Raw genomic sequence first — 26536 nt, 5'->3', positions numbered from 1 at the left:
GCCCTTACCTGCGGGGGCGTCCCGCGGTGCCGGGCCGGGCGGGGGCTGCGGGAGGCCGCGCAGCGCCGGCCACTCTCCGGGCAGCGGCTGCGGCCCCGCGGAACAGCCTGCGCCCGGCAACCGGGAGCTGCCCACCCGCCTCGCATCCCTGCGCTTGGAGCATCCTTTCCCTACCCCTTTCCTCGGGTGACATACATTATAGATCAAGATATATATATTTAGTAAATCTCCTCGATCGCGGGCAGCTGCCCCGCTGTGGCCCGGCTGGGCGCTCCCCGCAGCGCTGCGCGCCCGCCCGGCGCGGCCCGTGCGCCCCGCTGCCCGCCCGCCGCGCCGTGCCCCGGCGGCACCGAGCGCCGAGGCTCCGCAGTCACGTGGCGCGGGGGGCGGGCGGCGGCGGCGGGGGGGCCGCTCCGCAGTTCGCGGTCTGCCGGCGCCCCGGCACACACCGAGCGCTGGAGGCTCCGCCGCGCCGCCTGCCAACCCGGGATCTACCTCCGTGATTTTCTAGCCCCGTTTTTTTTTTTTGGTTTTTTTTTTATTTTTTCCTCCCCCATCACCCGTTTTCCTCAATCTTGGATAATTCTTGGGGTGCTGGGGGATTTTGGGATTTTTTTTCTAAGAGGGGGGTGCCTGGGCATCTCCCCCCCGCGCCCGCTGCCTTGGTCCACCTGCCCTTGCGCCTTTTTTTTTTCTTTCCCCCTGTCTCTCCACCAAACCCGGGCTGATGTGCTGTGCGAGAGGCTGGAAATGGAAGTGTTGATGCTCTGGCTTTTCCCCTGGATATTTCAGTGCGTTTCGGTGCGGGCGGACTCCATCATCCACATTGGTAAGAGAGGGAACGGGGGGGGGTTGGAGAGGGACGCGGTAGATAAATAAATATATAAAGGAAGCGTCTCGTTTAGCCGCGATAATGTCACTTGCAGCGGTGGAACCCAACTCCGCGGAGAGACAGGAGGACGGATGCGAGGAAGGCAGCTGTATTCTGCCCGCGGTTGTAAAGTTAGGGCCGAAATGCCGCCTGTGCGCCGGGCAGGGGACCCGCCGGGGCCGCCGCTGCGGTCTCCCATGTGGCTGGGGAGTCTGTGCTTGGACCTGTTTGCGTGGAAAGGCTTTCTTCCCCCCCACCCCCCGCCTCCTCGCCACCGAAAACAAACAACCGCCCCCATCACCCGAGCATAATCTGAACGTGCTCGCAGGGAAAACTTTCGGGGAGATAATCCCCGGGTTTCCATCCCCTGCCGTAGCAGGTGTCAGCCAAGGCGGAATGCGGGGGGCGGAGGGGGGAACTTGGCTGGGAAAGGGTTAGAAAGGAGAGCTTTGCAGCGGCTCTGTGTGAGTGTGTGCGTGTGTGTCTGTGCGCGCAACTGTTGTGGTTTGAATAAGATCTCATTAAAGCCCCTGGGCAGCAAGAAGGCTGGATCAGTGGGAGGAAGAGAGGGATGAATAAGAGGCAAAGGAAAGGCTGATGTGAACTTTTATGGCTTCTGGGAGCAAGGCACGGTGATGTCCGCGGGAAGCCTGGCAAGCAAAAGCGAGGCTCTGCAGTCACCTTTGGCTGGTGTTGAAAGGTACCAGCAGGAACGAAAATGAGGATGTTTAGGGGCGGAGAGGGGGGAGAGAATCACTTGTAGAGGATGATAGAGGAGGAAACGGGAGTATGTCCGGGAAATGAAAAGCAGTAATTCCCACCAGTCTTTCGGGGAGGATGGGAGAACAGAAGAAGGAGGGGGCCGGGGTAGGAGCCATCCTGGCGAGGAGAGGCTCCACGGATACGGGAAGAAAGTCCCGTGTGGACCCGAGGCAAGGAAGGGGAGAAGGGGAGCAGCCCTGTAACAAGTTTCCCGGCACGGACGGCTCCGGGGCCGGTGGGAAGGAGGCTCCGGTCGTCGGCGCTCGCCTCCGGAGCCCGGGGGCGCAGCCAAGGCAGACAGCATTGCGGAGCCATTAAGGAGACGGGGTCAGCCCTGACCGCAGCGGAGGACTCCTAACCAGGGGCAGGACCCCCACGGCACCGGGGCCAGCGCCGCGGGGAGGAAGGGAGGCGGCAGGGCTGGGCTAGAAGGGTGGGTGAAGGAACGTCCACGGGTCTCTCTCTCAGCCCCGCTTCTCTTGCGCGTGGACCGTGTCACCTCGGCTTCTCCCCGCACGAACTTCAGCTGGAGTGGTGTTTGCTAACTAAGTGCTGGGCAGGAGCGGGGAGCTGCTGTGTGCAGAGCTGGGATGCACACGGGCAGTGCACGGAGGCTCAAGCCACAGGCACGCACGGTGTGAATCAGCAGGACTTTTCCAGGCTGGGGAATAATGTTTTTTGCTTGTTTTGTTGCCAGCTCTAAATATCTCCCAGCGCCGCGTAGAGCAGGGCAGTAAGCCTGGCGTGGGCACACACACGCTCCGCGGAGAGGGATTTTATGTAACACACATCGCCAGATGTTTTCACGTTAACTGCATAAACAGGACAGTGAAATTAAAGCTTCCAGGTTACTGGACACAAATCCCGGCTTCACGTTCGTGTGTGCTTCTAAGCCTCAATAAAACCGCGGCCGGAAAGGCAGCATCCCAGGGACAGGCGAGCAGAGAGCAAAAAGTTGGTGGAGTTTCCAAACCTGCTCCCTTTCCCGTCACTGGTGGAGCAAGTCCATCGCCCCGCCATGCTTGGTTCAGGGCTCCGTAATTTGCCGTGGAGCAGAAGTGACCGGGAGGAACGCTGCGCTGCCCCGTGCCCGGCACGAGGGACGAGGCCGCCCACGTGTGTGGCCCGGCCCCACCCGGTGCCGTGCGAGCCGGCTTGAGCCCCGCACTGCCCAGAGGGGAGTGGGGGTCCTGGGCAAGCCCTCCTCACCCTCTGCCGCCTTCCTCCCCTCAGGTGCCATTTTCGAAGGCAATGCTGCCAAGGACGATGAAGTGTTCAAGCAGGCGGTGTCGGATCTGAACCTCAATGACGACATCCTCCAGAGCGAGAAAATCACTTACTCCATCAAGCTCATAGAGGCCAACAATCCCTTCCATGCGGTGCAGGAAGGTGAGCGCCTCGGGCGGCACCCACGGCGCGGGGGGCTTGGGTACGCGGACGGGACGGGGCTGAGGGAGGATTGTCCCGTCCCATCGGCGGGGAGGGGCCGCCGCTGACAGCCCGGACCTGCCCTGGCGCTCGGCTGGAAACTTTTCTTCGGTCGGGGGTTGGCGCTGTCTTACAAGGAAAGGGGAGGGACGGCGCGGTGCGGCGGCGGCGCCGAGCCCAGCCCAGCCCGGGCGGGCCCGGCCGTGCGCGCAGGGTGCCCGGGCCGGGGCGGCGGCCGCGCTGCGCAGGGACGGCCGGGCAGGGCAGGGCATGAGGGGCTGCACAGCGATCCTGGCTCCCCGCTGCCCAGGGCAGGCAGGGCCACGTCGCACCGCTGTCCCCGTGCTGCCAGCACGGCCACGCGTTGGGGCAGGGCACGGGAAGGGTCCCGCCCGCAGGGAGGGAGGCGGCGGTGCGGCACCGAGGGGCCGGGCAAGGGGTCTGACTCCGGCCGGAGCGGCCGCGGAAGGTGAGGGCACACACCGGCATCTCTCCCCGAGCATCCAGGGAGGCAGGGCCGGGGCGGCAGTGTGAGCATGGAGCTCTCTCGGGGGGCCGGGCAGAGGGTGAGGGAGCCGGCTGAAAGCCTTCCCAGAGTTTGCAAGAGCTGAAAAGTAGCTCCGTTGGTAAATCATTCCAATTAGATTTTAAATTTTTCTCTTTTTTTTTTTTTTTTTTTTTTTTTTTTGCAAAAGGGAAACGTTTAAATTAATCAGCTTGCCTTTACAAATAAGACTTTAAAAAGATATTATTTGTGATTTAATGAAGCGAAGGTTAATTATGGCCTAGGTTATTTAAGAAGCTGTATTTTTCAGTAGTAATTATTCTAGAAACAGAAAGCTATTTATATACCCAGACTAGAATATTTAAAAAATGATTCATCACCAGCCTTACCCTTAGTTTTACAGAGCACAGCGAATCTTTCCCGGTATGAAGATTTGCATTAATCCATATGTATTTATGTCTAAATTGTGTACATGTAAATTATGGCTACAAAATTATACCAAATGTTAATTTTCATGAACTCTGAGCAATTTCTTATGCTCGCTCTTTTCCTCAGAGTAGGTGCTAGTTAATATTATCTGGAGAAACAGCAATATATCTATTTCCAAGGGCCTCATCCTACTGACAGTAAGATTCCTTCAGCTGCTCTGAAAACTTAGCAAGGTGCTATGAAAAAAAATCTTTATTAAAATGGGAAGAAGAGGACTTGAAAGCAAAACTTCACCCACATATTCAAACACCAGGGGAAACCAAAAATCTCTAAATACTGGTGGGTTGATTTATTGGCAAAGAATAACTGAACAATTGGATCTTCTTACATTTGCAAAAACTCAGTGTCCTATATTGGAGCTTATTCATATTCATGGAAGTGACAGTAGTTGGCTGGCTGAACAATAGCTTTCAACAATGTCTCTTCTCAGAAGTAAAACTGTATGAAACCATTTTGAATGCCCGGCGATCTGAGCTGGCAGTCTGGTGGATGGGGTCCCTTTGCATAGTTTTGTTAAAAGCAGGAAAGCATGACCTCATGGAGGATTCTTCTTGGTCTAGTAATAGTTTTAAAAAATTGAGTTATTTGCTAACCGCGAAGGTTGGGGTTGCATTTATGAGGACTACAATAAAAATAAATTATCTTTGTTGAGTTTCCATGCTGCATCCACAGAAAAGGGCCTGGTCAGATTTTCAGCCATTTTGTTACAGGTGTTTTGTGCTACCTGAGTATATGTAAATAAAGATGTTTTCCACTGTCCCTTCCAAGATGCTCTTTCACTGCCCATTGCAGTTTGAATTGCTCTTTGATGAACTGATAGCACGCTGGAGAATTAAGTAGTTGATGATTCTTCACTATTCCAAAAAGAACTTGTTCTCTATAGCTGCTTCATTAAGGCACATCAAGGTGTTTTCTTTTGGGAGTATTGTGGAATGATCCTTTATGCAAGTAAAAGCTTGAAAAGCTTGCCACAGTGGGAGGCCTAAGAAAAATGTCTGACTGCTCAGTTTCCTGGCTTGCTTTGTTGGTTCAGGTCAGGTCAGGTGTGTTTTTTTTTGTTTTTTTTTTTTTTTTTTTTTTTTTTTTTTCAGGTTTAATTTCCTGCCTTTGAAATTGTCATCCATGTGGGCAGAGTAATCCATGGGGCGTACAAGTTGCTGGTCTGTTCTTACTGAGCAGTGTCTCATTGACCAGTGTTACTTGATGTTGTTCTGATTATTCAAAATCTCATTGTATCTCACTGTTTGGATGTCCTGCTCATTTTGGCAAAATACTGCGTGTAGTAGTCAGAACAACCTGGAGCAAATCTGCTGCCCAGACTGCTCACAGAATCTTGCTGCCACTACATAAAACGTCCTGACATCCACATTATTCTTCTGCAGCATCTTCCCAAGCAGTGGCATGGAAATCAATGTTGCAAGCCTTAGCTTCACAGGGATGGAACTTTTTTTACAAGTGAAAACCAATTTGGAATAAAAATAGACCATTGTCTATCACCACCAGAATAGTTCATGCAAGGAAACCAATCAAATACTGTTTTTATTTGAAGTGTCTTTTGCACAGTCCTGTAAGATGACATTGTAAATTATCCTTAAGTCCTTTTAAAAGAGAACTTTAAAGAGAGAACTTAATTTCAATGATATTGTGCTGGTAGAATTACAGAAAGTCATCATTCCACATAACAATGTATATTACACAATGATGAAACTTTAATTACTGACAGAGATAGTTCTAGCATGTGTTTGTCCTGGCATTTACTGTGCAGTTGGAGAACATCTGCATGAGTAGGAAGCACAGAAGAGTAGTACCAGCAGGGTTTTCTTAGAGGAGCAATGCATTCACAGAACTAAAGGCCAAACAAAAGAGTAGTTTTCAGTGCTGGATGTGCTGAGATTTTGGGGAAAAATAAAAAAAACTCTAGGGACTTTGCTATAGTGAGATAAGGGAGCTATAGTGATAGTCTCTGGTGACTGAAATCGGTAAATAAAATTGAGATCCTTTTTCTTCAAAGACTTGGTGGACACTCATGTTAACGGTGTGTCAGGTACCAGAGAACTGCAATTAACAAAAAGTATAAATTTAGTTTCCTTCTTTGTCTTTCATTTCAATGTGTATTGCATAAACAAGATCCTGTTGTGCTGATGAGTAATGAGATTGTTTTGGTCCCATCAAGCTCCTTCTATAAACAGAGTGGAGCACATGGGTGAAAGGAACTCCAGTGGCAAGGGATGAAACAGTAAAGAATGAACAGACCCTGGTGTATGCATAAAATAGGCCTTGTTTTGTCTGCCCTTGCAAGCAGTCGTTGCATTTGGTAGAATATTGCTTTTATGTATGTGGCAATTACTTGAGGGAAAAATTGTTTTTCACTGACTGTTACGGGAGGAAATATACATGGGGAATCATTGTTCTTTTCATGTGATTTAGAGAAGTAAGCTCAAACCACAAACGTAAAGTTAAACTAGATTCTTGCTTCCAAAAGAATTATGTGCTGTTTCAGTTAAGTGATTGCAGTGTGAGCTGGTTTTTGTGTGGCCTCTATATAAACTAGTGCTGTAGTAACCTTTTTGTGATTCAAGGATTCAAATAGGCTCAAAGCTACTTTTTAAGCTTTCTGGTCAAATTGAGATTTCTGAGCCTGTCATTGGTGCTCAGAAGGGACTGTGTGCATGATGTACAGATGGCAAACAGGTTTGTGGATGGGCTTGAAAATTTGATGGCATGTTTAGACTAAAAAAACACAAACAAAACTGACCTGTAAGTTTTTAAAATGGTGTTTTCAAAGCATTGCTGGTTTCATAGTTAGCTGTAGGTCAAAACTGGAACATGAGAAAGCTAATACTTGCCATTCGTAGCACCGTTAGGAGAAAGGATCCAAAGGAGCTTGTTAGTCAGAAACTGCAAAACTTTAAACCCCTTTTTCTCAGTGGATGATGCTTACACATCTATGGAGCTTTCCTGGAGCTGAAACTTGCTGTTCTCTCTGCATAGCAATTTCAAATGAATTGTTTCTAATTTGAGAGGCCTTGTATGTGTGCTTGTTGTTAAAATGCTGTCAGTTCTGGAAACCAGAACAAATTTGGAAAATCAAAATGTGATTTGAGAGCAAGAATGGTGTTCCATAAATGGATTTATTGTCAGTCCCATACACACTGCTATGGTTTCAGAGCAACTCAGAGCTGCTGAGTTTTTGGGTGTCTGTGCTGTATACCACTGAGTGAATGTGATCTGTTATAGTCTGTAGCACTTGGTAATGATATATACTTGACATAAAATAGAATAGACAGAATAGACTATTGGAAGTGACCTACAACAATATCTAGTCTAGCTGCCTGAATAATTCAAGGCAGACCAAAAGTTCAGGCGTGTTGTTAAGAGCAATGTCCAAATGCCTCCACCACTGACAGGCTTGTGGCATTGAGCACCTCTCTGGAAAGGCTGTTCCAGTGCCTGGCCACCCTTGCAGTAAGGAAATGTTTCCTTGTGTCCAGTTGAAAGCTCCCATGACACAGCTTTGAGCCATTCCCACACATCACGTCACTGGATCTCAGGGAGAATAGATCAGCACATGGCTCTTGATCTCTCTTGTCTCAGCACATATATTTAATGTTACAACCACAGTTGCTGTCTACAGTTTTATTTGTTGAGAAGGTGTAAGCTGATCAAATAAGATGAAATACAGATCTGGAGAACAAGATTCAGCAACTCCATTGCTGTTTACATTTATTTGTGAAATACCACACGTACAAATTAATAGGGTTTTTATAATTATCATTATGTAATTTTTTTTATTAAAAAAAAAAATAACCCCAAACCCCAAAACTTAATTGATTTGACCGCTCTGGCTTGGGGAATTCGGTGCATAGGTAGGACCTATAGGCTGTACCTAGATTTTTAAAGTAAAGCATTAGAAAAAAATCTCATCTGCCAGAATTGCAAAGGATTGGTTTATATCGATGTACTGTCAGTTTTTCTCCAGTGTTTTCTCTTGAGTCTTTCACTGTCAAATAACTTTACCTTTATTTACTCTTCTTCCAAGCTTGGACACAGATTTCAGACAACTTTTCATTGGGATGCAAGCTCTTGTTTGGAAGTTTTGAGAGGTGCACTCCTAACTCTCTGGAAAGCAAATACTGTTACATATCTTTTTCCTCAGTTTAATACCAACTTTCAACAGTTCTAAAAGCCAACCAGAAAGTGTAGGTAGGGGTTCCCACCTGTGGTCAGAGAGGCCTTGCTGTGCAATGACACCTTTTTTTATGCTGTTTCTCTGCATTTAAAAGCTGTTGCTCAGTGGGGTGAATGGGTTTAACATTTTACCTCCTTGGGCCCTCTGAGGTCAGACCTTGACTTGTTAAGGACTGCCACAGTGAAGACATCTGTGACGCTGTCATCTCATTGTGCTTGTGTTTTTATGCTCTACAGTTGTATTTCTTGGTGTAATATAAGCAAGAGTGTTTTCAGAGCTAATGAAAAGAGCAAATTAAAATGTCCATCTCCTGATATTCTTGTGCTGTTGATATGTTGAAAGCAGGGACGTGCATAGGAAGGAAAGGAGCTGATTGCCCATGAGGGAGTCCCTTTGCTGCTGTGGATAAAGGCAGTCTATGGGCCAATATCTATATCCCCTTTTGTTTTGTTTGTTCATCTCTCTTGCTGTTTGTTACTTGGTAGCCAACAGCTGTTCTGTTCTGGTCACAGTTCAACTGTGGTGCAGAGTATTTGGTACTTCTGGGAGGAGTCCCACTCCAGCACGCCCCTGGTGCAGTTTGGGTGTTTTTACAGGCTGTACCAGGGTTAGTTCCACCCCAGTCAGGTGCTTTCCTTTGCAGAGGCTCCTGTCAGTTCATGCTGGGGCTGGGCTGCCCAGAGCTTGGTGTGACACAGTGTCACACACCCGTGCTGCAGGCACTCAGGGGAACAAGGATGTGTCATGGCTGAGCATCCCCAGGGAGCAGGAGGCTTTCTGTGGAAAAGAAAGTGTGCCTGCAGTGTAGATGGGACCTGATTGGAGCACCAGTCCTGCCCCAGCTTGGTGGAGTCTGGGGCTGGAGAGGAGGCCACAAGAGGCATCTCAGTCCCTGCCTGCTGTAGGATGACAGGGTATGCCTTATTATTTTCATGCTTTGCAGTTAAAAGACTTTTAAAAGAGGTTTGAAAGAGGTTTTTTTTTTCCCTCCATCTGCAGTGAAGGTTAAGTGCATTTCTTCTTTCTTCTAATTGCAGACTTGCTAATACTTTTATTTCCATGTAAGGTGTGGGGGACCCATCTATTTTGAAGGTCTCATATAGAAAATTAGCTGCAGGTTAGGCTACAGTGCTTTTTCAGTATGTAATGGTCTTTCCCACTGATCCTGCTGCTGATCCTGCTCATTTACCAAGGAGCTGCAGTTGGGTTTCTTATTCTGTGATTTCATTATGGAAAATAGGCTACTCATTAACTGTTATACTAGAAATTATCCCAAAAGATCAGAAATAAGCAGTGTTCATAAAAATGTTAGGGAACGTGTTTCAGGGTTAAAGATTTTCTTTGTGTTTTGCTTATTTATTATTTTTAGAGAAAATAATTTTCTGAGCACTTTGTTTGCCTGTGGCAGCTGTTCTCAGTCATTATTGTGGAGGAGGATCTGTAAAAGTGAAATGAGTACACAAAACCTCCTCAGCCTGATCTAGTTAAAATAATGGCTCAAGAACAGGATCCTGAACTGTGAAATACAATCTGGATATATGCATATACATGCTTGCCCATATACTCTGTACAAATAATTTAATTGCTAGACTTACTGTAATGTGTCCAGCAGGGAATATGCCTTGAGCCTTTCTGTGTTCAGCTACAGATGATTAGGGGATTGACTATCTAAGTATTACATTTTAAATTACATCTTTATACTTGCTGAATGAGATGAATTTAATATTTTGATGTGATTTATCATGCTGAGGTTGAGCCATACAGTGAAAGTAGTTAAAGCTGCACGTTCTTTGAATAGAGGGGATGTCATATTTATTAAAACTGTTTGTGGCTTACCACAGTTGTTTACTGGAAGGAAAACAAAACAAAGCCTCAAAGCCAAGTTATACAGCTATAATAGTGCCCAGCTGTAAGATTACAGCACACCAAGACTGTAGCTGAAACAGTTACTTCAGATTTTACTTTTTGTCATTTCAGAGCAGCCAGTCTGTTTTAGGCAAAAATCAAAATGTTTCTCATACTTTTATTCATAATAAATTTCCTCTGAGGGGAATTCCTGCTGTGTCTTTATTTGTTGCTGTCATCTTGTGCTTTTGTGCTTAGAGGTGTTTTTTCAACTTGCCCCTCAGAAAAAATATTACTTAGATTGTTGGAATCATGCTGCTGTGTGAGTCTTGTAATCGTAGGAAATATACCTTTTTTTTTTTTTAACCAGTAAATGTGTGTGTTTTTCTGGAAGTGACCTGCTAGAATAAAATTGATTCACAGACCTTTTTTTTTTTTTCTTGGCAAGAGATTTTTCCATAATTTTCAAGTATTTGAGTTGAGGATTTTGAAAAATGGTTTACATGTTCAATTTCACATTTTGACACTTATTTTGATGTCATAGTACTTGCAGTGATTTTTCTTACACACAGAAATGCTGTGGGTCTTTTCCATTTGCAAACCTGTTGAAAGTGGTCAGGTTTCAGGGTGAGGAATGACGTGTTTAATGCACAAGGCACACATGAGACTTCCTTACACAGAACTGTGTTGGCTCTGAGGTCGAAATCATTGGTGTCATCCTGAGAATCCTTTCCATTTTACTCTTCACTGAGGAACAGGAGCAGCTGATGCTCATCCTTAGTGCAGCTCTTTTCATATTAGGAATCTTGTCAAGGAAATGGAAGTGAGATTGTTAAGTAGTATAGAACATTTTGAGATACTCATTTTATATCATATGTAGATCTGTAATAATTTCAAAGGCAGTTAATAATGATATGCTAATATGCCAGGTTTTCTTTCATTTACACAACTTTCAGGCAATAAATATCTGAAATGAGAACTATGTTGAAAGGCTTTCTTTTATGTTTTTCCTAATAGCTTGCATTTAATTATAATTTGGAGACTTGATTGCTGTGTTTGAAAAAGGGTTCGGGTTTGTGGGTTTGGAGTGCTTTTTATAATCTGAAAATTTTGCCTTATCAGGAAGAAGCTGTCTGCACTAGCACAGCTTTTGTGAAGTTCCTTCATTCTGACCCTGCTGTGCCTGTCCATTTTCTCTCTTCTGCCTATTACATATTCATGTATGCAGTAAGAATACTGGAAAGCACTAACAGCCAGTCCTTAAAGGTAGAAAGAACCAAGAGGCATTAATTTCAAGTGTTGTTTGGCTGCATTAAAACACACAGCAGGGTTTCTGCTGCTTGACCTTACTGAGAACTATTCCCTTAGCAACCTTTCATAGAGGGAGTAAAAGGACAGTAAGAAAACAATTTCTCCCCCATATAGTCAACAGAATAATATCTAAGAAATTAATTTCTCTCATATAAACACATGAATCTCAAGCCAAAAAGTCCCAGTGGGGCCAGGGACTCATTAAGTACCTATTCCTCAGTCTAGTCATTTTATTTTCTGCTTTTTAATTTACTTATCTGAGTCTTAGAGATTTTAACTAGTAACATTGCTGATGGAATGCTTTCCATGTCCTCAAAATCTCATTGACAGTCTGGTTTGTTCTTATTTAGAAATTGAATAAAAGGATTTTCCATAGAACTGAATGTTTGTAAAGTTAATGAGAATTGTCTTTGTCAGTGGGTAAATGACCCTATTTATGCCACTACATGATACTTAGGAAACACCAATTATTTGCTGCTTGATAATACTTCCAATAGAGAAATGGTGCAATGATCTAGAGCATTTCCATAGCCCTTTGTCTTCTTAACCTCTCTGCTCCTAAAGGTAAAACTTGGGATGGTGGAAGGAGGAGTAGGCTTATACTGAGAGTCTCTCAGCATCTTTGTGTATTTGCAAATCCTTTATTTTAAAACAATTTGTTTAAACTAAATTTTTCATTGATTTAAAAAATGCTTCATAACTTCCAAGTAAACTCTGATGTAAACAGAGCATTGTCTTGTGTAAAATATTAGCTGCATTCTAATTGAAATGACTGATGATTTTCCCATTTTCTGTCCTACTTGAAAATATTTTTGGAATGAGAAAAGTTATCTGAGAAGTTTAGAGAAAAAGAACTTAGGATGTGATGTCTTCAAGGGTCAAACCAGAGAGGGCTAGGATGTTGAAGTGCACAAAAAATAAAAGGGAGCAACCCAATTATCTGCTTTAAGTTTTGATTTTTTTTCTTTAGTGAAACTTTCTCTTTTTTTTTTTCTTTCCCTTCAGCTTGCTTTCGTGCTGTGGTTCATCAGTTTTTGTGGAAGTAAAAGTGTGTTTGATATAGGTAGGACTTAGTGACCCAAACAGAAATAGGAAAAGCTTGTTCCTCCCCTGGTCTGAGCAAGCTGTTTGCACAGTATGGGTCTGGTTTTTAAAGAAACTGGAGAAGGGCAAGGGTGCCACATCTTAGACCAGTAATCATTTTGCAAATAATCAGCCTGTGCAAGGCATTTGACTTTCCAACAGGAGAAAAGGAATTTTTGCTCACAGGACGAGATGGGGAAAGCTACAGTGTAGCAGAAGTTGAGGTTGATAAACCTCAGCTTGTAGAAAGCCACTTGCCCAGGACAGCTGGACAGGAACATGGCCATATCTGGGTTAAAGCATTGTGCAGTCCACATGAAAAGTAATCTCATGTTGCAGCACTACCTAACTTTTTTTTTTTTTTTTTCTTTTTTTCCTTTAAAAAACCCTATTTCTAAAGGCTTAATGCTTTGTTGTGTGTTGAGGGCAGTTTACACTTTTGTGACCATGGTGTATCCTCTTTGCTTTTACACTGCTGTTTTGAAATATAATGTGACATCAGATGAAACTGAGAGTCCTCTGGGCAATGTAATTAGGGATACCTGATTCTTTTAGAATCAAATCCGCAAGCCTAGTTCTCAAAAGTGTCTTTGAGCAGACTTAGTGCTGTCTTTACTGTCTTTGAGTAGACTGTTTTTCAGTAACCCAGCATTTTTCTCAGGAGGTGTTTCTCTCTGTTGTCCATTTGGTTTCTTAGTGTTTTATTGCCAAGTCAGGGACTGTAGAGTTGCAGCTGGTATCTTTATGCCTGGAGTTCTTAACTAAAACTCCAGTTTCTCAAAAATGTCTAACTGAGGAGACTTTCCTGCCTGTGATTGCACTTTCCAGAGCCACTTCATCTCTTCCAGCCATGCCCCATTTTGTATGAACAGCAGGTCCATCATTCTACCTGCTGGTGAGGTCTGTAAATGTAAATTTTCTCTTCAAATTCTGATGTCTTTTTTACCTGTCCTCTCTTGTTTGGCAGCATGGTGCTCCCCCCATACTTCCCTCTTCCCTGCCACTGCTCAATGCAATAGAATTTATGAACACGCTTTTCCTGATTTACTGGATTATTTTATTTCCACTGCATTTTAATCATCGTGATGACATCTGTTGGCAGCAGTACACAGATGCTTTGTCAGGGTATATTCTAAGGTTTGTAAAAGCTTACTGTATCTGCATGACAAAACTAAGGTTTTGTCTTTTTCACTTACATTACAAGAAGTGGGATTGAATTATGGAAATGAAAAGTGTCTCTGGAAGACTTAGTGCCTTTCAGTGACCAACAGGTGAAACCTCTAAGCTTCATGTACCTTCCTCTGTGTTACCTGCTGCAGTGAGCCTTGCATTACAGAATTAAGCCTCTCATCCTGCTTTCACTGATATGAAGGGTAATCTTCCTCTCTTTTAAAATATTTTTATTTCAGATTTTAACTTTTAACCTTTCCATTATAAGGAAATGGAGAACACACAGGGACAAGAAGCCAGAGATGCTACCTCAAGGCATCTCTATAGCTCTACAGAATGGCATTATATCAGGAATGTAAAAAAGAAATTATAGCAGTGGTTAGTTGTATTTGCTATAGGGCATTCTGGCAATGCTAGTACCTAAATGGAGTCAGACTAAAATGGTAGTTTGGTCAAAAAGCCCTTCTTAAAACTTTTGTGAACTTGAGGCAGATTTTGCATTGTCATAATTTCAAGGTGTTTGTGTTTTCTTTCTTGTGTTAATTACATTCAAAGAGGCGTTGCACTTTGTGCAGCTCAACATGAAGAAAATACTTGGTGGGTATGCAAGAAATATCTTGTTGCTCAAAGATGGGAGTTCATGTCCTGCATTCATGGTGGCACTGGGGCTCTAAAGTGGATTTTGGTAATGCTGATAACTGGTCTTTGTTGTTGCTGGCCTGCAGGGAGACTGTTTGTAATCTGGAGTCTTGTCTCCTGCCTTGAGAAGTGTGGGTGGTTGTGTTGAGTCAGTACAAGTGGCACATCTAAAGGATGCTGTAAGAGGAAGGCTTGGAACAGGATGTGTGTCATGTTTTCATGTTTTGGTTCTGAAATGTATTTTCTCAGAAGAATAAATGAATAAGCTGGAGAAAATGTGCTTTAAAATGATGCATTCTTTTGGGCTTGCAGGGGAGAAAAACTTATAGTCTGTAACTTGTGACAGACTTACAATGTAGAAAGTTGTGGGTTTTTTTGTTTTTGTTTCTGTTTTTTTTTTTCCTTCCAGAAATAGCATTGCTAAATTGCCCAGGGGTGTAGTTTACCTCTGTATAAAACCTGTGCATGGAGTGTAAGTTAACTGTAAAATTCGTACACTGTGAAATGCAGCAGAGGAGCCCAGAAAACTACTGAACAAGGCCCTGGAGAAAAACATGTATCTTACATACACACAACACTTTACCTGGCAAAATTCAACTTAAACTCAGTCACGAGGGGATCAAGGGACAGGCAGGAAAAGGTGTTAGCCTGGATTGCTCAGTTCACTTTCTGGGACAATTAGGGGAACTGATAAGGTAAAATTGCTCTGTCTGAGATTGGAGAAGAAATAGAAGGAGTTTCTCTGACTGCCAAACAGCACAGCAACAGTTGGAAAGGCTCTGCTGGCTCCAGTGCCCCTGAGAAGTCCCTTAAGGCAAATTGAAGGCTCTAATCTGTTTGCCATTTAAATCTGTACCAAGCTACTTTGTTGGTGAGGTGAACCAGACTTAGGGAATACAAATAAATATATAGATTTAAAAAGTTCTGTCATATCTCCATCTCTTCAGGGCTACTTTGAATGTATAATTTGAAAATATCTTGTCAGATTATCACATTAACTGGGAAATAGTCATATATCCTAGGGCCTTTGGCAAATGCACTTTGAAACTGAGAATTTTAAGAGGTGTATTTTCAAGATTTAGTGTGTTATTGCAATGTTAATAAGTAGCTTGAGAACTGAGGAAAAACTTATGATAGTGTTGGTAAGATGGAAGCTATCTGAGGAAGCTGGGCTACAGCTCAGATAGACATGCATGAGGGAAAATGAAATTGCTCCTCAAAAAAGGTCTGTAGATATGTAAACTTGGCAATTAAAAAAAATATTTCTGGTGATGTTACATATATAAAAAGAAAAAGATTGGTTTTTTTAGCTTTTGGTCAGAAAGTTTTCTACCAGGTATTACAAAATCATTTTCCTTATGAAACCATACAGAGAGACAAATGAAGATGTAGTTTGATCTTGGTCTCATAAATTCCAATTTTACAAAGTTCTGTGACTTTCTTCATGAGAGGTTGTTAATATGAAGTGTGCCTGTGAACTTTCCAAAAGATTGCTAATTACTTTGTATCCATATTTGCAGATAATGGCTCATGTGGGAAAAGTTTGGCCATCAATGTAGTAGAGTGTTCACATGGCTTTAGAAAATTGTGTCTACAATTCAGTCATCTGAAATAATACTGGGATTGAAGTTAATGGTGGGAAATATTTGCTGACAGGGCTGGCCTCAAGGCATTCTTTTTCCTTCCTAAATGCTGATAAAATTCAATGAAATGTTCTGAAGTATATTGATGGTTGTCTCAAGATGGCTTAAAAAAGTATTATGCCATTCTCCTCATAATTATAGTCTCTTTTTGATGAGATTTTACAGGAAACTAATTTTATCTCTTTTTCTATAGAAAAGTATTTATATAGAAAGTAAACTTGTTGAGACTATTAGTTATTTCAATACAGGGAAAGGTCAAGTGATTTTCTGGATGCTGATCCTGGATTAAGTTTTAAATTGTGGAATTTTTACCTCTAACTCTTGTTGCTGGTGTATGAAAACAGTCAGGTGAGGAGAAATGGGAGTCCCAATAATTTTCCCAAGCTCTGATCTGTACAACACAGTCAGGAAGACAGAACTTTGTGACCTCTGTGTGACATCTTGGGATTGGAGTTCCTCTTTCCAGTGCCCACAAAGCATTATCAGATACTTCATGCCTGCTCCTGACACAAGAGGGGCCCAAAAAGGGACCTTCCTCCTGAAAGATAGCTTAAGGTGCTTGGTGGTCTTTAGCTTCAGTCCTTATTTACTTTTCCTGCCTTCTCACTGCTGGCATCCTTTGATCACTGAAGTATGAGAGGAAGTGATGAGATATTTGATAAATTAGCCTGGTGCACCTCTTGCTTAATTCTGTTATTACTCTGCAGCACTTGTTTAAATCAGAAGTGGGTTAAACAAGGTGTGGACTTCTGAAGAAATTTTTCTTCTTGGTGAGATAAGTAGGGAACAGCTGCTTAGTTCATTTTCACTCTCTGTGCTCTGTTGGATGTGATCCATCTCTCAGAGTTTTCTGAACTGTTTGACATGGAACAGTTGATATTGTTGGGGGTCAGTACAGCAGCCGGAATTTCATCTGCTCTGCTCTTGAGTTGTGTTGTGGTTCTGGCCTTTGGCCTCTTACTGTAGACTTTGGCTGGCTGTAGGCCAGTTATTTTCAAGCTTTTCCCATTTCTGTACCTCTGGAAAACTTTCTGAGGTTATTGATCATTTCAGTCTACTGAAACTTGGTGATGTTGTTAGTTGTCAGTTTCTTTTTTTTTTTTTTTCTTCTTAATTGCCTGGTTTGTTCTGTGACCCACGGTTTGAAACCAGTTGTAGAAGATTTAGGAAATAGTCCTTGCTGTCCTCGGCACCTGTGTGTTACTGACTTGTTTATTATATTTTCCTGGGATTGCAGAGAATTGCAATCAGTGATCCCAATGGTCTTTCCAGGTTTGTCCCCCTGGCATGTAACATAAATGCAAAATTGTAGAAGGATTTAGGTTGAAACAGACCTTTAAGATTATTGCGTCCAACCATAAAATGACAGTCTGCTCAATGTCACTAACCTCATGCTTATGTTGATTTTCCTTAAATTAAATAATAATCTGTTAAGTTTTTTGTGGTAGTGAGGATTTCTCTTATCATTAGTTGACTACAAAGACTAGAATAATTGACTAGTGTTCTTGAATGATAAGCTTTTATCTGGGAGTTGATAAGCAGAGCAACAACCCCCTTGAGATTGGCAGTCTTTTTTTCTGTAGGGAAGTACAATGTGAAGGAGGAGAACCCTGTCTTTGGAGGTATAAGCCTCAGAAATATAAAATAAAGATAAGAATTCAGGATGTCTGACAACTATAAGCTCAGATACTGGCCTGTTTGCCAAGCATGACTGTTCCACTGTCATAATGCAGACTAGAATTCTTTAATAGCTGCACTCAGTGCTTGTAAACTAGTGAGTGATTATTTCATCTTCTGTTTATATCATTCATCAAAGCAGTCTGGGCTGACAAGGCCTGGAAAACTCTCAAGGATTTGCTGCTGTTAATGCAGCGTACTACAATGGGACCTTTCTTGTACAACAATGTTGCTGAGTACTTTTAATACCACAGTCTCTATTGTCACTGACTCACTAAATCATAGGAGCTGCATGTTCCTCCCCCTCTGCCTCATTTGAACTGATTGCAGCAAATTCCCTCTGCATCTTGCATGTGAACATTTGATTATATTTGTTGCCATTGATAGCAAACAGTAGTTTGCTGCTTTTGTAAAAACTCAGACCATTTGCTTAAAATAGATAATAGAGAGAATTAGCTCTGTGATTATTTTGATGAATTTAACTGTTTTCAGATGTATAAATAAATCATTGTATTTGATTTGTTTTACTGCTCTAATTTATTGAATTTATTAGACGTTTCTTCAGCTTTCTTCAGTTCATAGAAGTTTAGTTTGAGAACCACAACTTTCTTTTTGTTCACAGAGATTTGAAAGCATAACTTTATAACCTTCACTAACGATGTGAACTTTTGCCAGGCTTGATTCTCAGCCATATTAGAGCTTAGGTTTTAGACCACACGTAACCTCATGGCAACTCTTTGTTTCTAAATAGTGCAAATCACCGTAACTTTTTACAAGCAGGCTCAGAATTTGTGCACAAAAGGGCTTTCCAGGCCCATATGTGTTTAGACCTGATCTGTGACTGAGGCAGTGTGAGTACAGTGAGCATGAACCACGTCCAGTCCTGGGGTTAATTCTACCCTGTCTGTAGCAGAGCTTGACTCAGTCATGGGAGTCTCCTGTGGGGATGCATTTCCTCTTTCTTTCCAGGTTAGCTTGGCTCTTCAACCTCAGTGAGTGTGTGTCTTATACAAGAGAAAAACTCAACTGGTTTGTAACTTATGCTTATTGCAGTCACTTGAAGTCTTTTGCAAGTATTTCTGAAAAGTTACACCCCTTTAACTCAGATACAAGTGCTCATCTCACAGGTGACAGTGTGCCCAGCTGTGCTGGCTGGAGACAACCAAGGCTCTGTCACCGGACTAACTGCTTTCAGCTGAGTCATGAGCCTCAGCAGGCTTGACTGACCTGTAAAGACTTGAAGTGCTTCATTCTCAGAGGAAGAACTGCAGTCTGATACATGCTGTTCAATATAGGCACAAAATAAAGACTATAGTGGGGGAAGTTATTTGTTGAAAATTGCTCTGTCAGCTCTACAAGAAATAGGCAATAAATTCGCTTGACTGTCTTCATTAAAGCCCAAAACATCTGTTGCAACACTTTTTATGGTAACTGAAGTAGGTATTATGTCTGACTGTAAAAGTTATAGATAACATAGCTTTAAAAATTTATTGCCTGTTTTACTAGTCATTGACAAATAATTTCTAAAAGGAGGCTTTACAGGGTCTGATCTGAGGAGTTCAGAGATGTGGGGTTGATAGTATCTAGGTCTTTCAAGGAGAGTCTGATTTGATGTCAGATGATTTTCCAAGCTTCTAGCCAACTATTGCTAAGAAATGAGGAAGAGCTAGTGAAGTATGGACAATGGGAGAAGGAAAACAGAAAAGTCCCTGCAGGGGTCTCCCAGGCCCTAATGTCAGCCGTGCAGGTGAAACTTGGTATCCCATCTTAAAAATGTCTTTAAACTGTAACAAGAGAAAATCACCACACTGCATTTAATAATTTACTGTAACTTCAGGAAGTGAATCTGGAAACAAATATGTCAGGAGATAGGGCAGAGCTGGAGCTGCTCTTACTGGATAGCGCAAGTCATACAGAAGAGTTCTGAGCCTGCTTTTTTTAATACATAAAAAATGTTGTATGTAGCATAGAACATATTCCATGGTGGATTAGAGATCCATCATTAGTTTTTGAGTACTTTCAGTGACAAAATGTCAAAAAAGTTCTTTGAAAAGGCACATAAGCAACTTTGCTCCTTTATCATACTTCTGAGAAAAATGTAAAACAGGAAATGCAAACAAAATTAACCCCCCTGTTTATAAAAAATTGATTCAATGAGATTTGTGAAAGAGGGGTTGGAAAAGTCCCTTATTTCATCTTTGGTATTTTGAAAGCTGAATAGAATGAAGCTTTTCTGTTACAGACTTCTTATTAAAAAATTATTCCTGCCTCAGAATGTATACTTTTTGGTGACAGTGATGTTTTGTGTTACCTTTGCTTATTCTCCTAAGCAAAATCCAAGGAAGCCCTTGCTGTCAGTACTGATTCTTCTGGTGGTAAGGAATATTTTTGGTCTGAAAACTAGGTAGCTAATCAGTCTTGGTCAGTGTCAGTAGACACACAGAACCACTGCCTTCTATAATTTCTTTTGTTTCATATAATGAGAATATTTTGGAGAAACCCCTAAGTTTCCAGGGAACTGTTAATTCTTTAAGTGTACCTGGATATCTGACAACAAAGCCTTATTGTAATTTAGAAGACTGAAGCAAATGGAATTATTTCAGCCTGAGAGCTGTGGTGGGCTTTGCTGTCCTTGTCGTTGATGGTCACTGGTGCCAGGGCTCACTGAGGCACACCTGGAGCTGTCCTAGGGCTGCTGATGTGGCTTCTGTGCAGGCACCCTGTCAGGGAGAAGGGAAGGGAGGCACTAGAGGAGTGGTGTGGCTGGATCTGCTGCCCTCGCAGCTGGCAGGAGCTGCTGAGCCTTGCACACAGACAGCCATGGGCGATACCCACTCTGACTCTGGGCCAGCTGCAGAAAGAACCTCACAAACTGTGCTTGGGACTCCTTGGTCTAATGAGGGAGCAGGATGTGTTGGATTGCTCATGACTGATTATCTGGTCTCTCTGTCAGAACTTGTTACTGAAGTCTGTGTATGTGAGAAAAATTCCCTTTTACCTTCAGTGAGAAAGCTGCAAACTGAGGCAAGCAAGTCCCAAAATCTGGCATTTGAACCAATTAATTGGCCTGTCCTTTTCCCACTTTTCACATATATAAGTATGTGTGTGTGTGTCTGCATATACACACACACACACACACACAATATACTGCTCAACATTAGGAAGATGATGTACATATTTCCTATAAGATACTTGTTTTATGCCAAACCCAGTCAGTCATTATAGGAGTGAAATCCTTGCAGTTAGGCTGACTGCAGCCCCTCTGGGACCTTGAACAGTACTTTCTTGAGAACTCTGGTTTCTCCCTTGTAGGCCAGGCCTCTGCCAGGCTGGTTTTTGATGAGGTGACACAGCTGCTGAGGGACAAGGTCCCTGCAGCTCTTCCTGCACTTAACCTTGTGTTTGCATTGCACTGGAACTCTTCAGTCGGGTACCTACATGACCGTCTCAGCATCCCCATTTCCCACAGAACACTGAACCCTCCACTTAATATCTCCTTTCACTCTACCCAAGCTTTAACACTACTTGAATCCCAGTAAGAAGTTCTGTCACGCCTAACAATGTATGTCTGGTAACTGGCTGTAAACTTGCTGTAAAGCTCCTGATGATTTGGTGCAACAGAAAGAAGGCATATTTCCATTGGAAGTACGTTTGTTCTTTCCATTTGTTTAGCCAAATGCTTCAGAAATAGCTCTGGTGGTTGAGTTTACCTCTGAAAACCTGCGTTTTTTGATACTGAACAATTTCTGTTCAAAAATTACTAATTAGCTGGAGGCTCAGGATAAAACAAGGAAGTGTCAAATATGGTAAGAATCTCTAGGGAGGTTGCTGTGTACCTGCCCTGTGTGTTTGATTAGGGAACACTTGTAAAGCATAGGAAAGAGAGAAGCTGTCATTCTTGCCTCTAATGGGAGGCTTTAGAGATGGAGCTGTTAACTGCTCTAGAGACAGCACTGTGGATTTCCCTTTTGAAAGTGCCTTGAGAGATAATTTTCCTTCCCCAGATCCCTGGTGACATGAAGGGCTCAAAAGCATGTGTCTGACTTACAGCCCCTCAAAGTCTTCTTATCCAGAGGAAATCTTCCCTGGAGTCTCCATAAAGACACTTGAAAAGAAAAGGAGATCACTGCTTGCACAGGGCCAAAAGATCTCGTAAAAAGGAAAAGCTTTGCACAGTAGAGGATTTTTCTTTTTTTCATATACCCCCTAATGACTGAAATCAGTTAAAAAAACCCCAACTATAGCCTATGGCACAGCAATGGAGAGGACTTGGGTTAGACTAAGTTTTTAGCTTTACATAAACCTTCTTTGTGCTTTATATAATAGCTGCGTGTCACTGTGAAGGACTCAAAAACGGCTTTCATCAAGAGGGATTTACATGAACACTTAAAGACAAGGTGATACCAGTACTGACTTGTTTCACATGTAGTTTTGTCATTTGAGCAATGTCAAAATTTCTCATAGCCTAGAGGTTTTAAAAAGGCAGATAGGTACATGTAAATGGTTCTTCAGAATGTTTATACATTTTGGGCTTATAAATCGGAGTTTAAAAGTCTCAGTCTTTATCTGAAAAAAAAATTTAGTCACTTTCCAGTAAATCAGCAATATTTTATTGCCTATCACTGTATGGATTCTGATATGGCTGCTCTCTAATAATATAATCTTTCTGCTCTACCTACTTGTACCAAGCATTGTGAGAATTAATTAACAAGTCCTGATTAGAATATTCAGCACACTCTTAAGCATTTTATTCCAAGAGATCTTGCCTTCAAGTGCTTTTCTTTTCCCCATATGTATTAGGATGAAAGGTCAGGAAACAGAGTTGCAGCGTGACGCCAGGGATGTGTGTTCAGATGGTGGGGTGAGAGTTGGCTGCCACACCACTTGCAAGTCTCTGAAATTGCTGTTTTTATTGCCTTTTGATGGTTTTGTATTGAAAGTTCCCTAAGCATAGCTGTCCCTTCTATACTGGTGTCAGACTTTGAAGCTGGAAGAGAAGTTAATAGCATGATTTGTGAGAAAGCTGGCAAGGTCCTGTCAGATCTGCAGCTACCTGGCTGAATAGTACTTCCTGTTTAGAGAATATTTTCATCTTTGTGTTTTTCTGCAGAGCAACCACTAATACTTAATTAGTTGGTTAATCACAAAAAATAGCAGGACATCAGTTCATATGGATTGCGTTTATTTTAAATAACTCTTGGCTTTAGTAGTAATCATCCTTGGTCTTACAATTTTTTTTCCTGGCTTTTCTTCATTTACCAGGGATCAGCTACAGGCTTATAAAATTACCTAGGTGGCAGGCTCTTGCATGGAAGGAATTGATATGATATTGATAAAAGGCTGTTATTTTGTTTGTCTTGAGAGTGCCACTATCCTGTAATTTGATGAAAACTCCCTGGCCAAGCCTTTCAGTTCTTTTCTGTGACCTTTCCCAGTCCTTGCTCTTGTCCCTTTGGTTTACATTTGCCCTCAGAGTGCTATGCCAAAGTAGAGTTTGGCCTTGGTATCTGTAATTTTCTAAAGGAAAATAAATGACTGCACCATTTCTGTTTACCTTTTAGACTGATCTTCATTTGCTACATATCTTTGATAGCTGCCAGAATGCATTTCCAGCTTCCCCGATGGTTGAGTTTATCTCCCATCAGATCTCATTATGTTCTGCAGCTTTACTGCCCTAGGAAGGAAGTATATGTATTTCTTCATCATGTTATTGTTTTTTGCTCCTTTACAAATATAATATCTTCTATTTTTGTCCATTTCTGAACATGTGGGTAACAGCAGTTTCCCAGAAAACTTGCTTTGTATTCTGTAAATCACTGCATCACAAACAAATTCCCTTTTTAGCTGTACTGATGTCTCTTTTCCCCCTTGTATTCTTGTCATCACACATTCCTGCATCATGAAGTGCTTTCTTTTTAGGCTCATCTCTTTCCTTCCATACCACACCAGGCTTTACTGATGTTTTTTCTCACCTATCTCTTTCTTTTTTTCCTGTCTGCCTTTACTTTTGGACCTCTAATCTCTTCTGTTTCTCCTACCAGGACAGCCACAGTCATCAGATGTGTGTGATGTAGGATGTCTGTTGCACTTTCAGAAAGCTTATGTGAAAAGGACACAAACCCTCACATTGCTTAGTAATGAGGGGAGTCAATGTGCAAGGGATCCTTGCACCAGTAGAAAATCCTTGTTCCTCACTCAGAAGAAATCTGAGGACTTCACCAGGAGGAAGACACATTCCTCACACCTTTGTTTTTCCTTTGTGCCCATTTTCATCTCAAACTGGATGCACATAAATGTGCTTATGTGGCAAGGCAAAGCAGGAGCCATATAAACTGTCTCAGACCACCCAGATCTCAAAGTCCCTGCATGGGCATCTTTATTACAGCAATCATGCTTTCAGATTTTATGTACCTGCTATCCACATTTTCTCTCTATCTAGGCTGTATTTCCTATTTAAAGTGAAAGAAATGATGCATCTCATCTTTAAGATATATTTTTCTTCCCATCTGTGCGTTAGCACAGCTGTAGCTCTAAAGGCTACACTTCAAATGAATGCTGAATTCTTACATTGTTTGCAGCAACAAGCACTACAGTGATAAAAACACTTCCATCATGGGCTGCAGCTTGGCTCTTGCCTCCCACTGGGCATCCCTTTCATTTCCACTGTTCGTCTTTAAACAGCATATCTTGTCTGCAGACACAATGGAGAGACAAGCTCTTCAGAAATGTATGCAATAATAATCATCCTTTCTGCAGGCTATTCACAGTGGTGAGTACTTTGGGATCTGTCCTTCTGTAGCAAAATAGTGGCATTTCAAATGAACTTTATTTTAGGGAAGTAAGGTAATGCAGTGCCCAGGCAGTGAGGGAAGTATTTCATATTAACTTGGCTATGTGAATCTCATAGGTAAACACTGAAATGCTCAATTTTTCTCCTGGATTGAGGTGACAAGACTCTACGATATTGAATCAGAAAGAATGATGAGTATTAGTTTTTACCCTGAATCCACAGTGGTGAGTAGCAAAGCAGCAGAGTGTCAGTCTCCAGTTTGCTCATGAACATGGCACTTGAGCAGGGTAGACAAAGATGGACTTTTGAGTCTTCTTGGTGTGAGGTTCCTTCTCTTAGGGAGGGTGAGGGTCTCATGCACATTTTCAGTACATTCATCAATAGGTGAAACAAACTTCTGTTGTAAGGAAAGGAAGAAAGCTTTAGTTTACGTTTTGTTTGCTACCTTTCTCTGTGATTATTTTGTTAAGTAGGATGAGCTTCCTTCGATGGGAAGCCAAACAAATGCTCTGTTCTTAATTGTGTACTTGGTAGTTGCTTGTTGATGAATTAACTCAGCAGTTTGGACATTCAGAGCTGGCTATGGTTCAACTTACCTAACCCAAATGCTTTGGTTCTCTGCATGTGAGTGTTGAGCTTTATGCATGCCAGTGGCTTGAAGACAGCTAATTTGGAGTCTCTGTTAGTCAAAATGCCTATTTGAAAGCATTGTGCATCTGCAGAGTAATGTTTTTAGCTTAGTTGTGGTTCTGGAGTGAGTTTGTCGCCATTAAATGAGGGTTGTTTTCAAGGTCTGAAAAATAACAACTCCAGATCCATGCAGCCATTGTCATGTAGCTGCATTATGTGAAATTTATTCTGTGTCTTCCAGTTCTCTGAAGATTTGTGTTGTTTCTGCAGGGAACAGCTTATTGAATCCAGTAGCTATAAAAGATCTATGGGAAATTAAAGTTACTGGGAAAGTATTTTCTCCCTCTTCCTCTGGTTTGATTCTCCCTAGTTTTCTGTCTATGATGGAAAAATGTGTACCACATTGCCATTACTCTAAAATAATTCCTGCTGCTAAGCAGTGCAAGTTTGATGTGACACAGTCAGTGCTGGGAGCATTATGATCTGTATCATGCTGTCCCTGAGCATGCTTCTTTGTATGTCTGTCTTGTTTGGGTTCGTTTTATAAACTTTTAGTGTCTTCTGTTTCTAGTTTTTGTATTAAAAAAATTAATTAAAGTTCTTATGCTTTTTTATGAAGACAGAGACAGGGATATAATAAAAGTTTGTTTTCAAATACTTTTACTAGGCAATGATGTCTATACTTTTTTTTATAATTTATTTGAAATTTAGGATTTTTGAAGCTGTATTAAAAAAAAAATCTTCATGACAGTGGTGGTAAGAAGGATAATCAAGTAGGCACCTCCCATAATCCAGGCTAGTCTACTGAGTACCTCCTTTAGGGTTCCATCAGAGGGTCAAGATTTGGGTTTTGAAGACCAAAACACAGCGACAGATTCTGGCATTATAACTTTTGGAAATATGTTCCTTACATGTACTTTTACTGTTTTTGTTTTGTAGGGTATGTAGAAGATCCAAAGTCTTGAACTTATCTGCTAAATTTAATTTTCTCCTAAATTTAATTTTCTCCATTGTTATAATTAGAAATATGGAAATGCATACAAATTTCACATAATGTACAGGGATATCAAAAACCATCTTGTGCTATTGATGTGAACCCTTAGTTAGATACTGGCAGATTTTACACTTGCCAAAAGCTGAGGTTTTGGGGTGGGAGGAGAAAATAGATAAATTTAGAGTGAAATGCAAGAAATTTTTCACAGAAAGAAATGGAATTAAAAATGTAGTGCTACACTTCTGGCAGCATCTTCACATAAAATATTTTGACTTTTTGCTTTTGGAAATGATGTAGTTCAGGGATGAACCCTAACAGTTGTTTATGTGAAACTGTTGTTGGGAAGTTTTTATACCTTTGCCAACTTTCCCATATCTCCAGCAATAACCAACCATTCTATCCTAGTTTTTGGCTTGAAGAATTCTGTAAACTAAAAGGAAATATTGTTGAGAAAATAAAAATGTAAAATATAATTTGATACTTGCATTAAATATTTGGTATTTTAGAAAA

At 42.1% G+C, this 26536-nt stretch overlaps 1 protein-coding gene across 1 annotated transcript in view; it reads left to right on the top strand.

Annotated features, from left to right (window-relative positions):
- Positions 1–444: 444 nt before the first annotated feature.
- Positions 445–26536, top strand: part of GRID1 (glutamate ionotropic receptor delta type subunit 1) — a 481700-nt gene continuing 455608 nt past the window's right edge. The window contains exons 1-2 of the mRNA XM_058029149.1: positions 445–829; positions 2867–3022. Coding sequence (XP_057885132.1) covers positions 751–829; positions 2867–3022 — 235 coding nt within the window. The 5' untranslated portion in view covers positions 445–750. The remainder of the gene's footprint in view (positions 830–2866; positions 3023–26536) is intronic.

This window comes from Melospiza georgiana, chromosome 8, assembly GCF_028018845.1.
Source record: "Melospiza georgiana isolate bMelGeo1 chromosome 8, bMelGeo1.pri, whole genome shotgun sequence".
In the NCBI taxonomy this organism is placed as follows: Eukaryota; Metazoa; Chordata; class Aves; order Passeriformes; family Passerellidae; genus Melospiza; species Melospiza georgiana.
The sequence above is the reverse complement of the archived record's forward strand: the minus strand, read 5'-3'. Positions and strand labels throughout refer to the sequence as shown.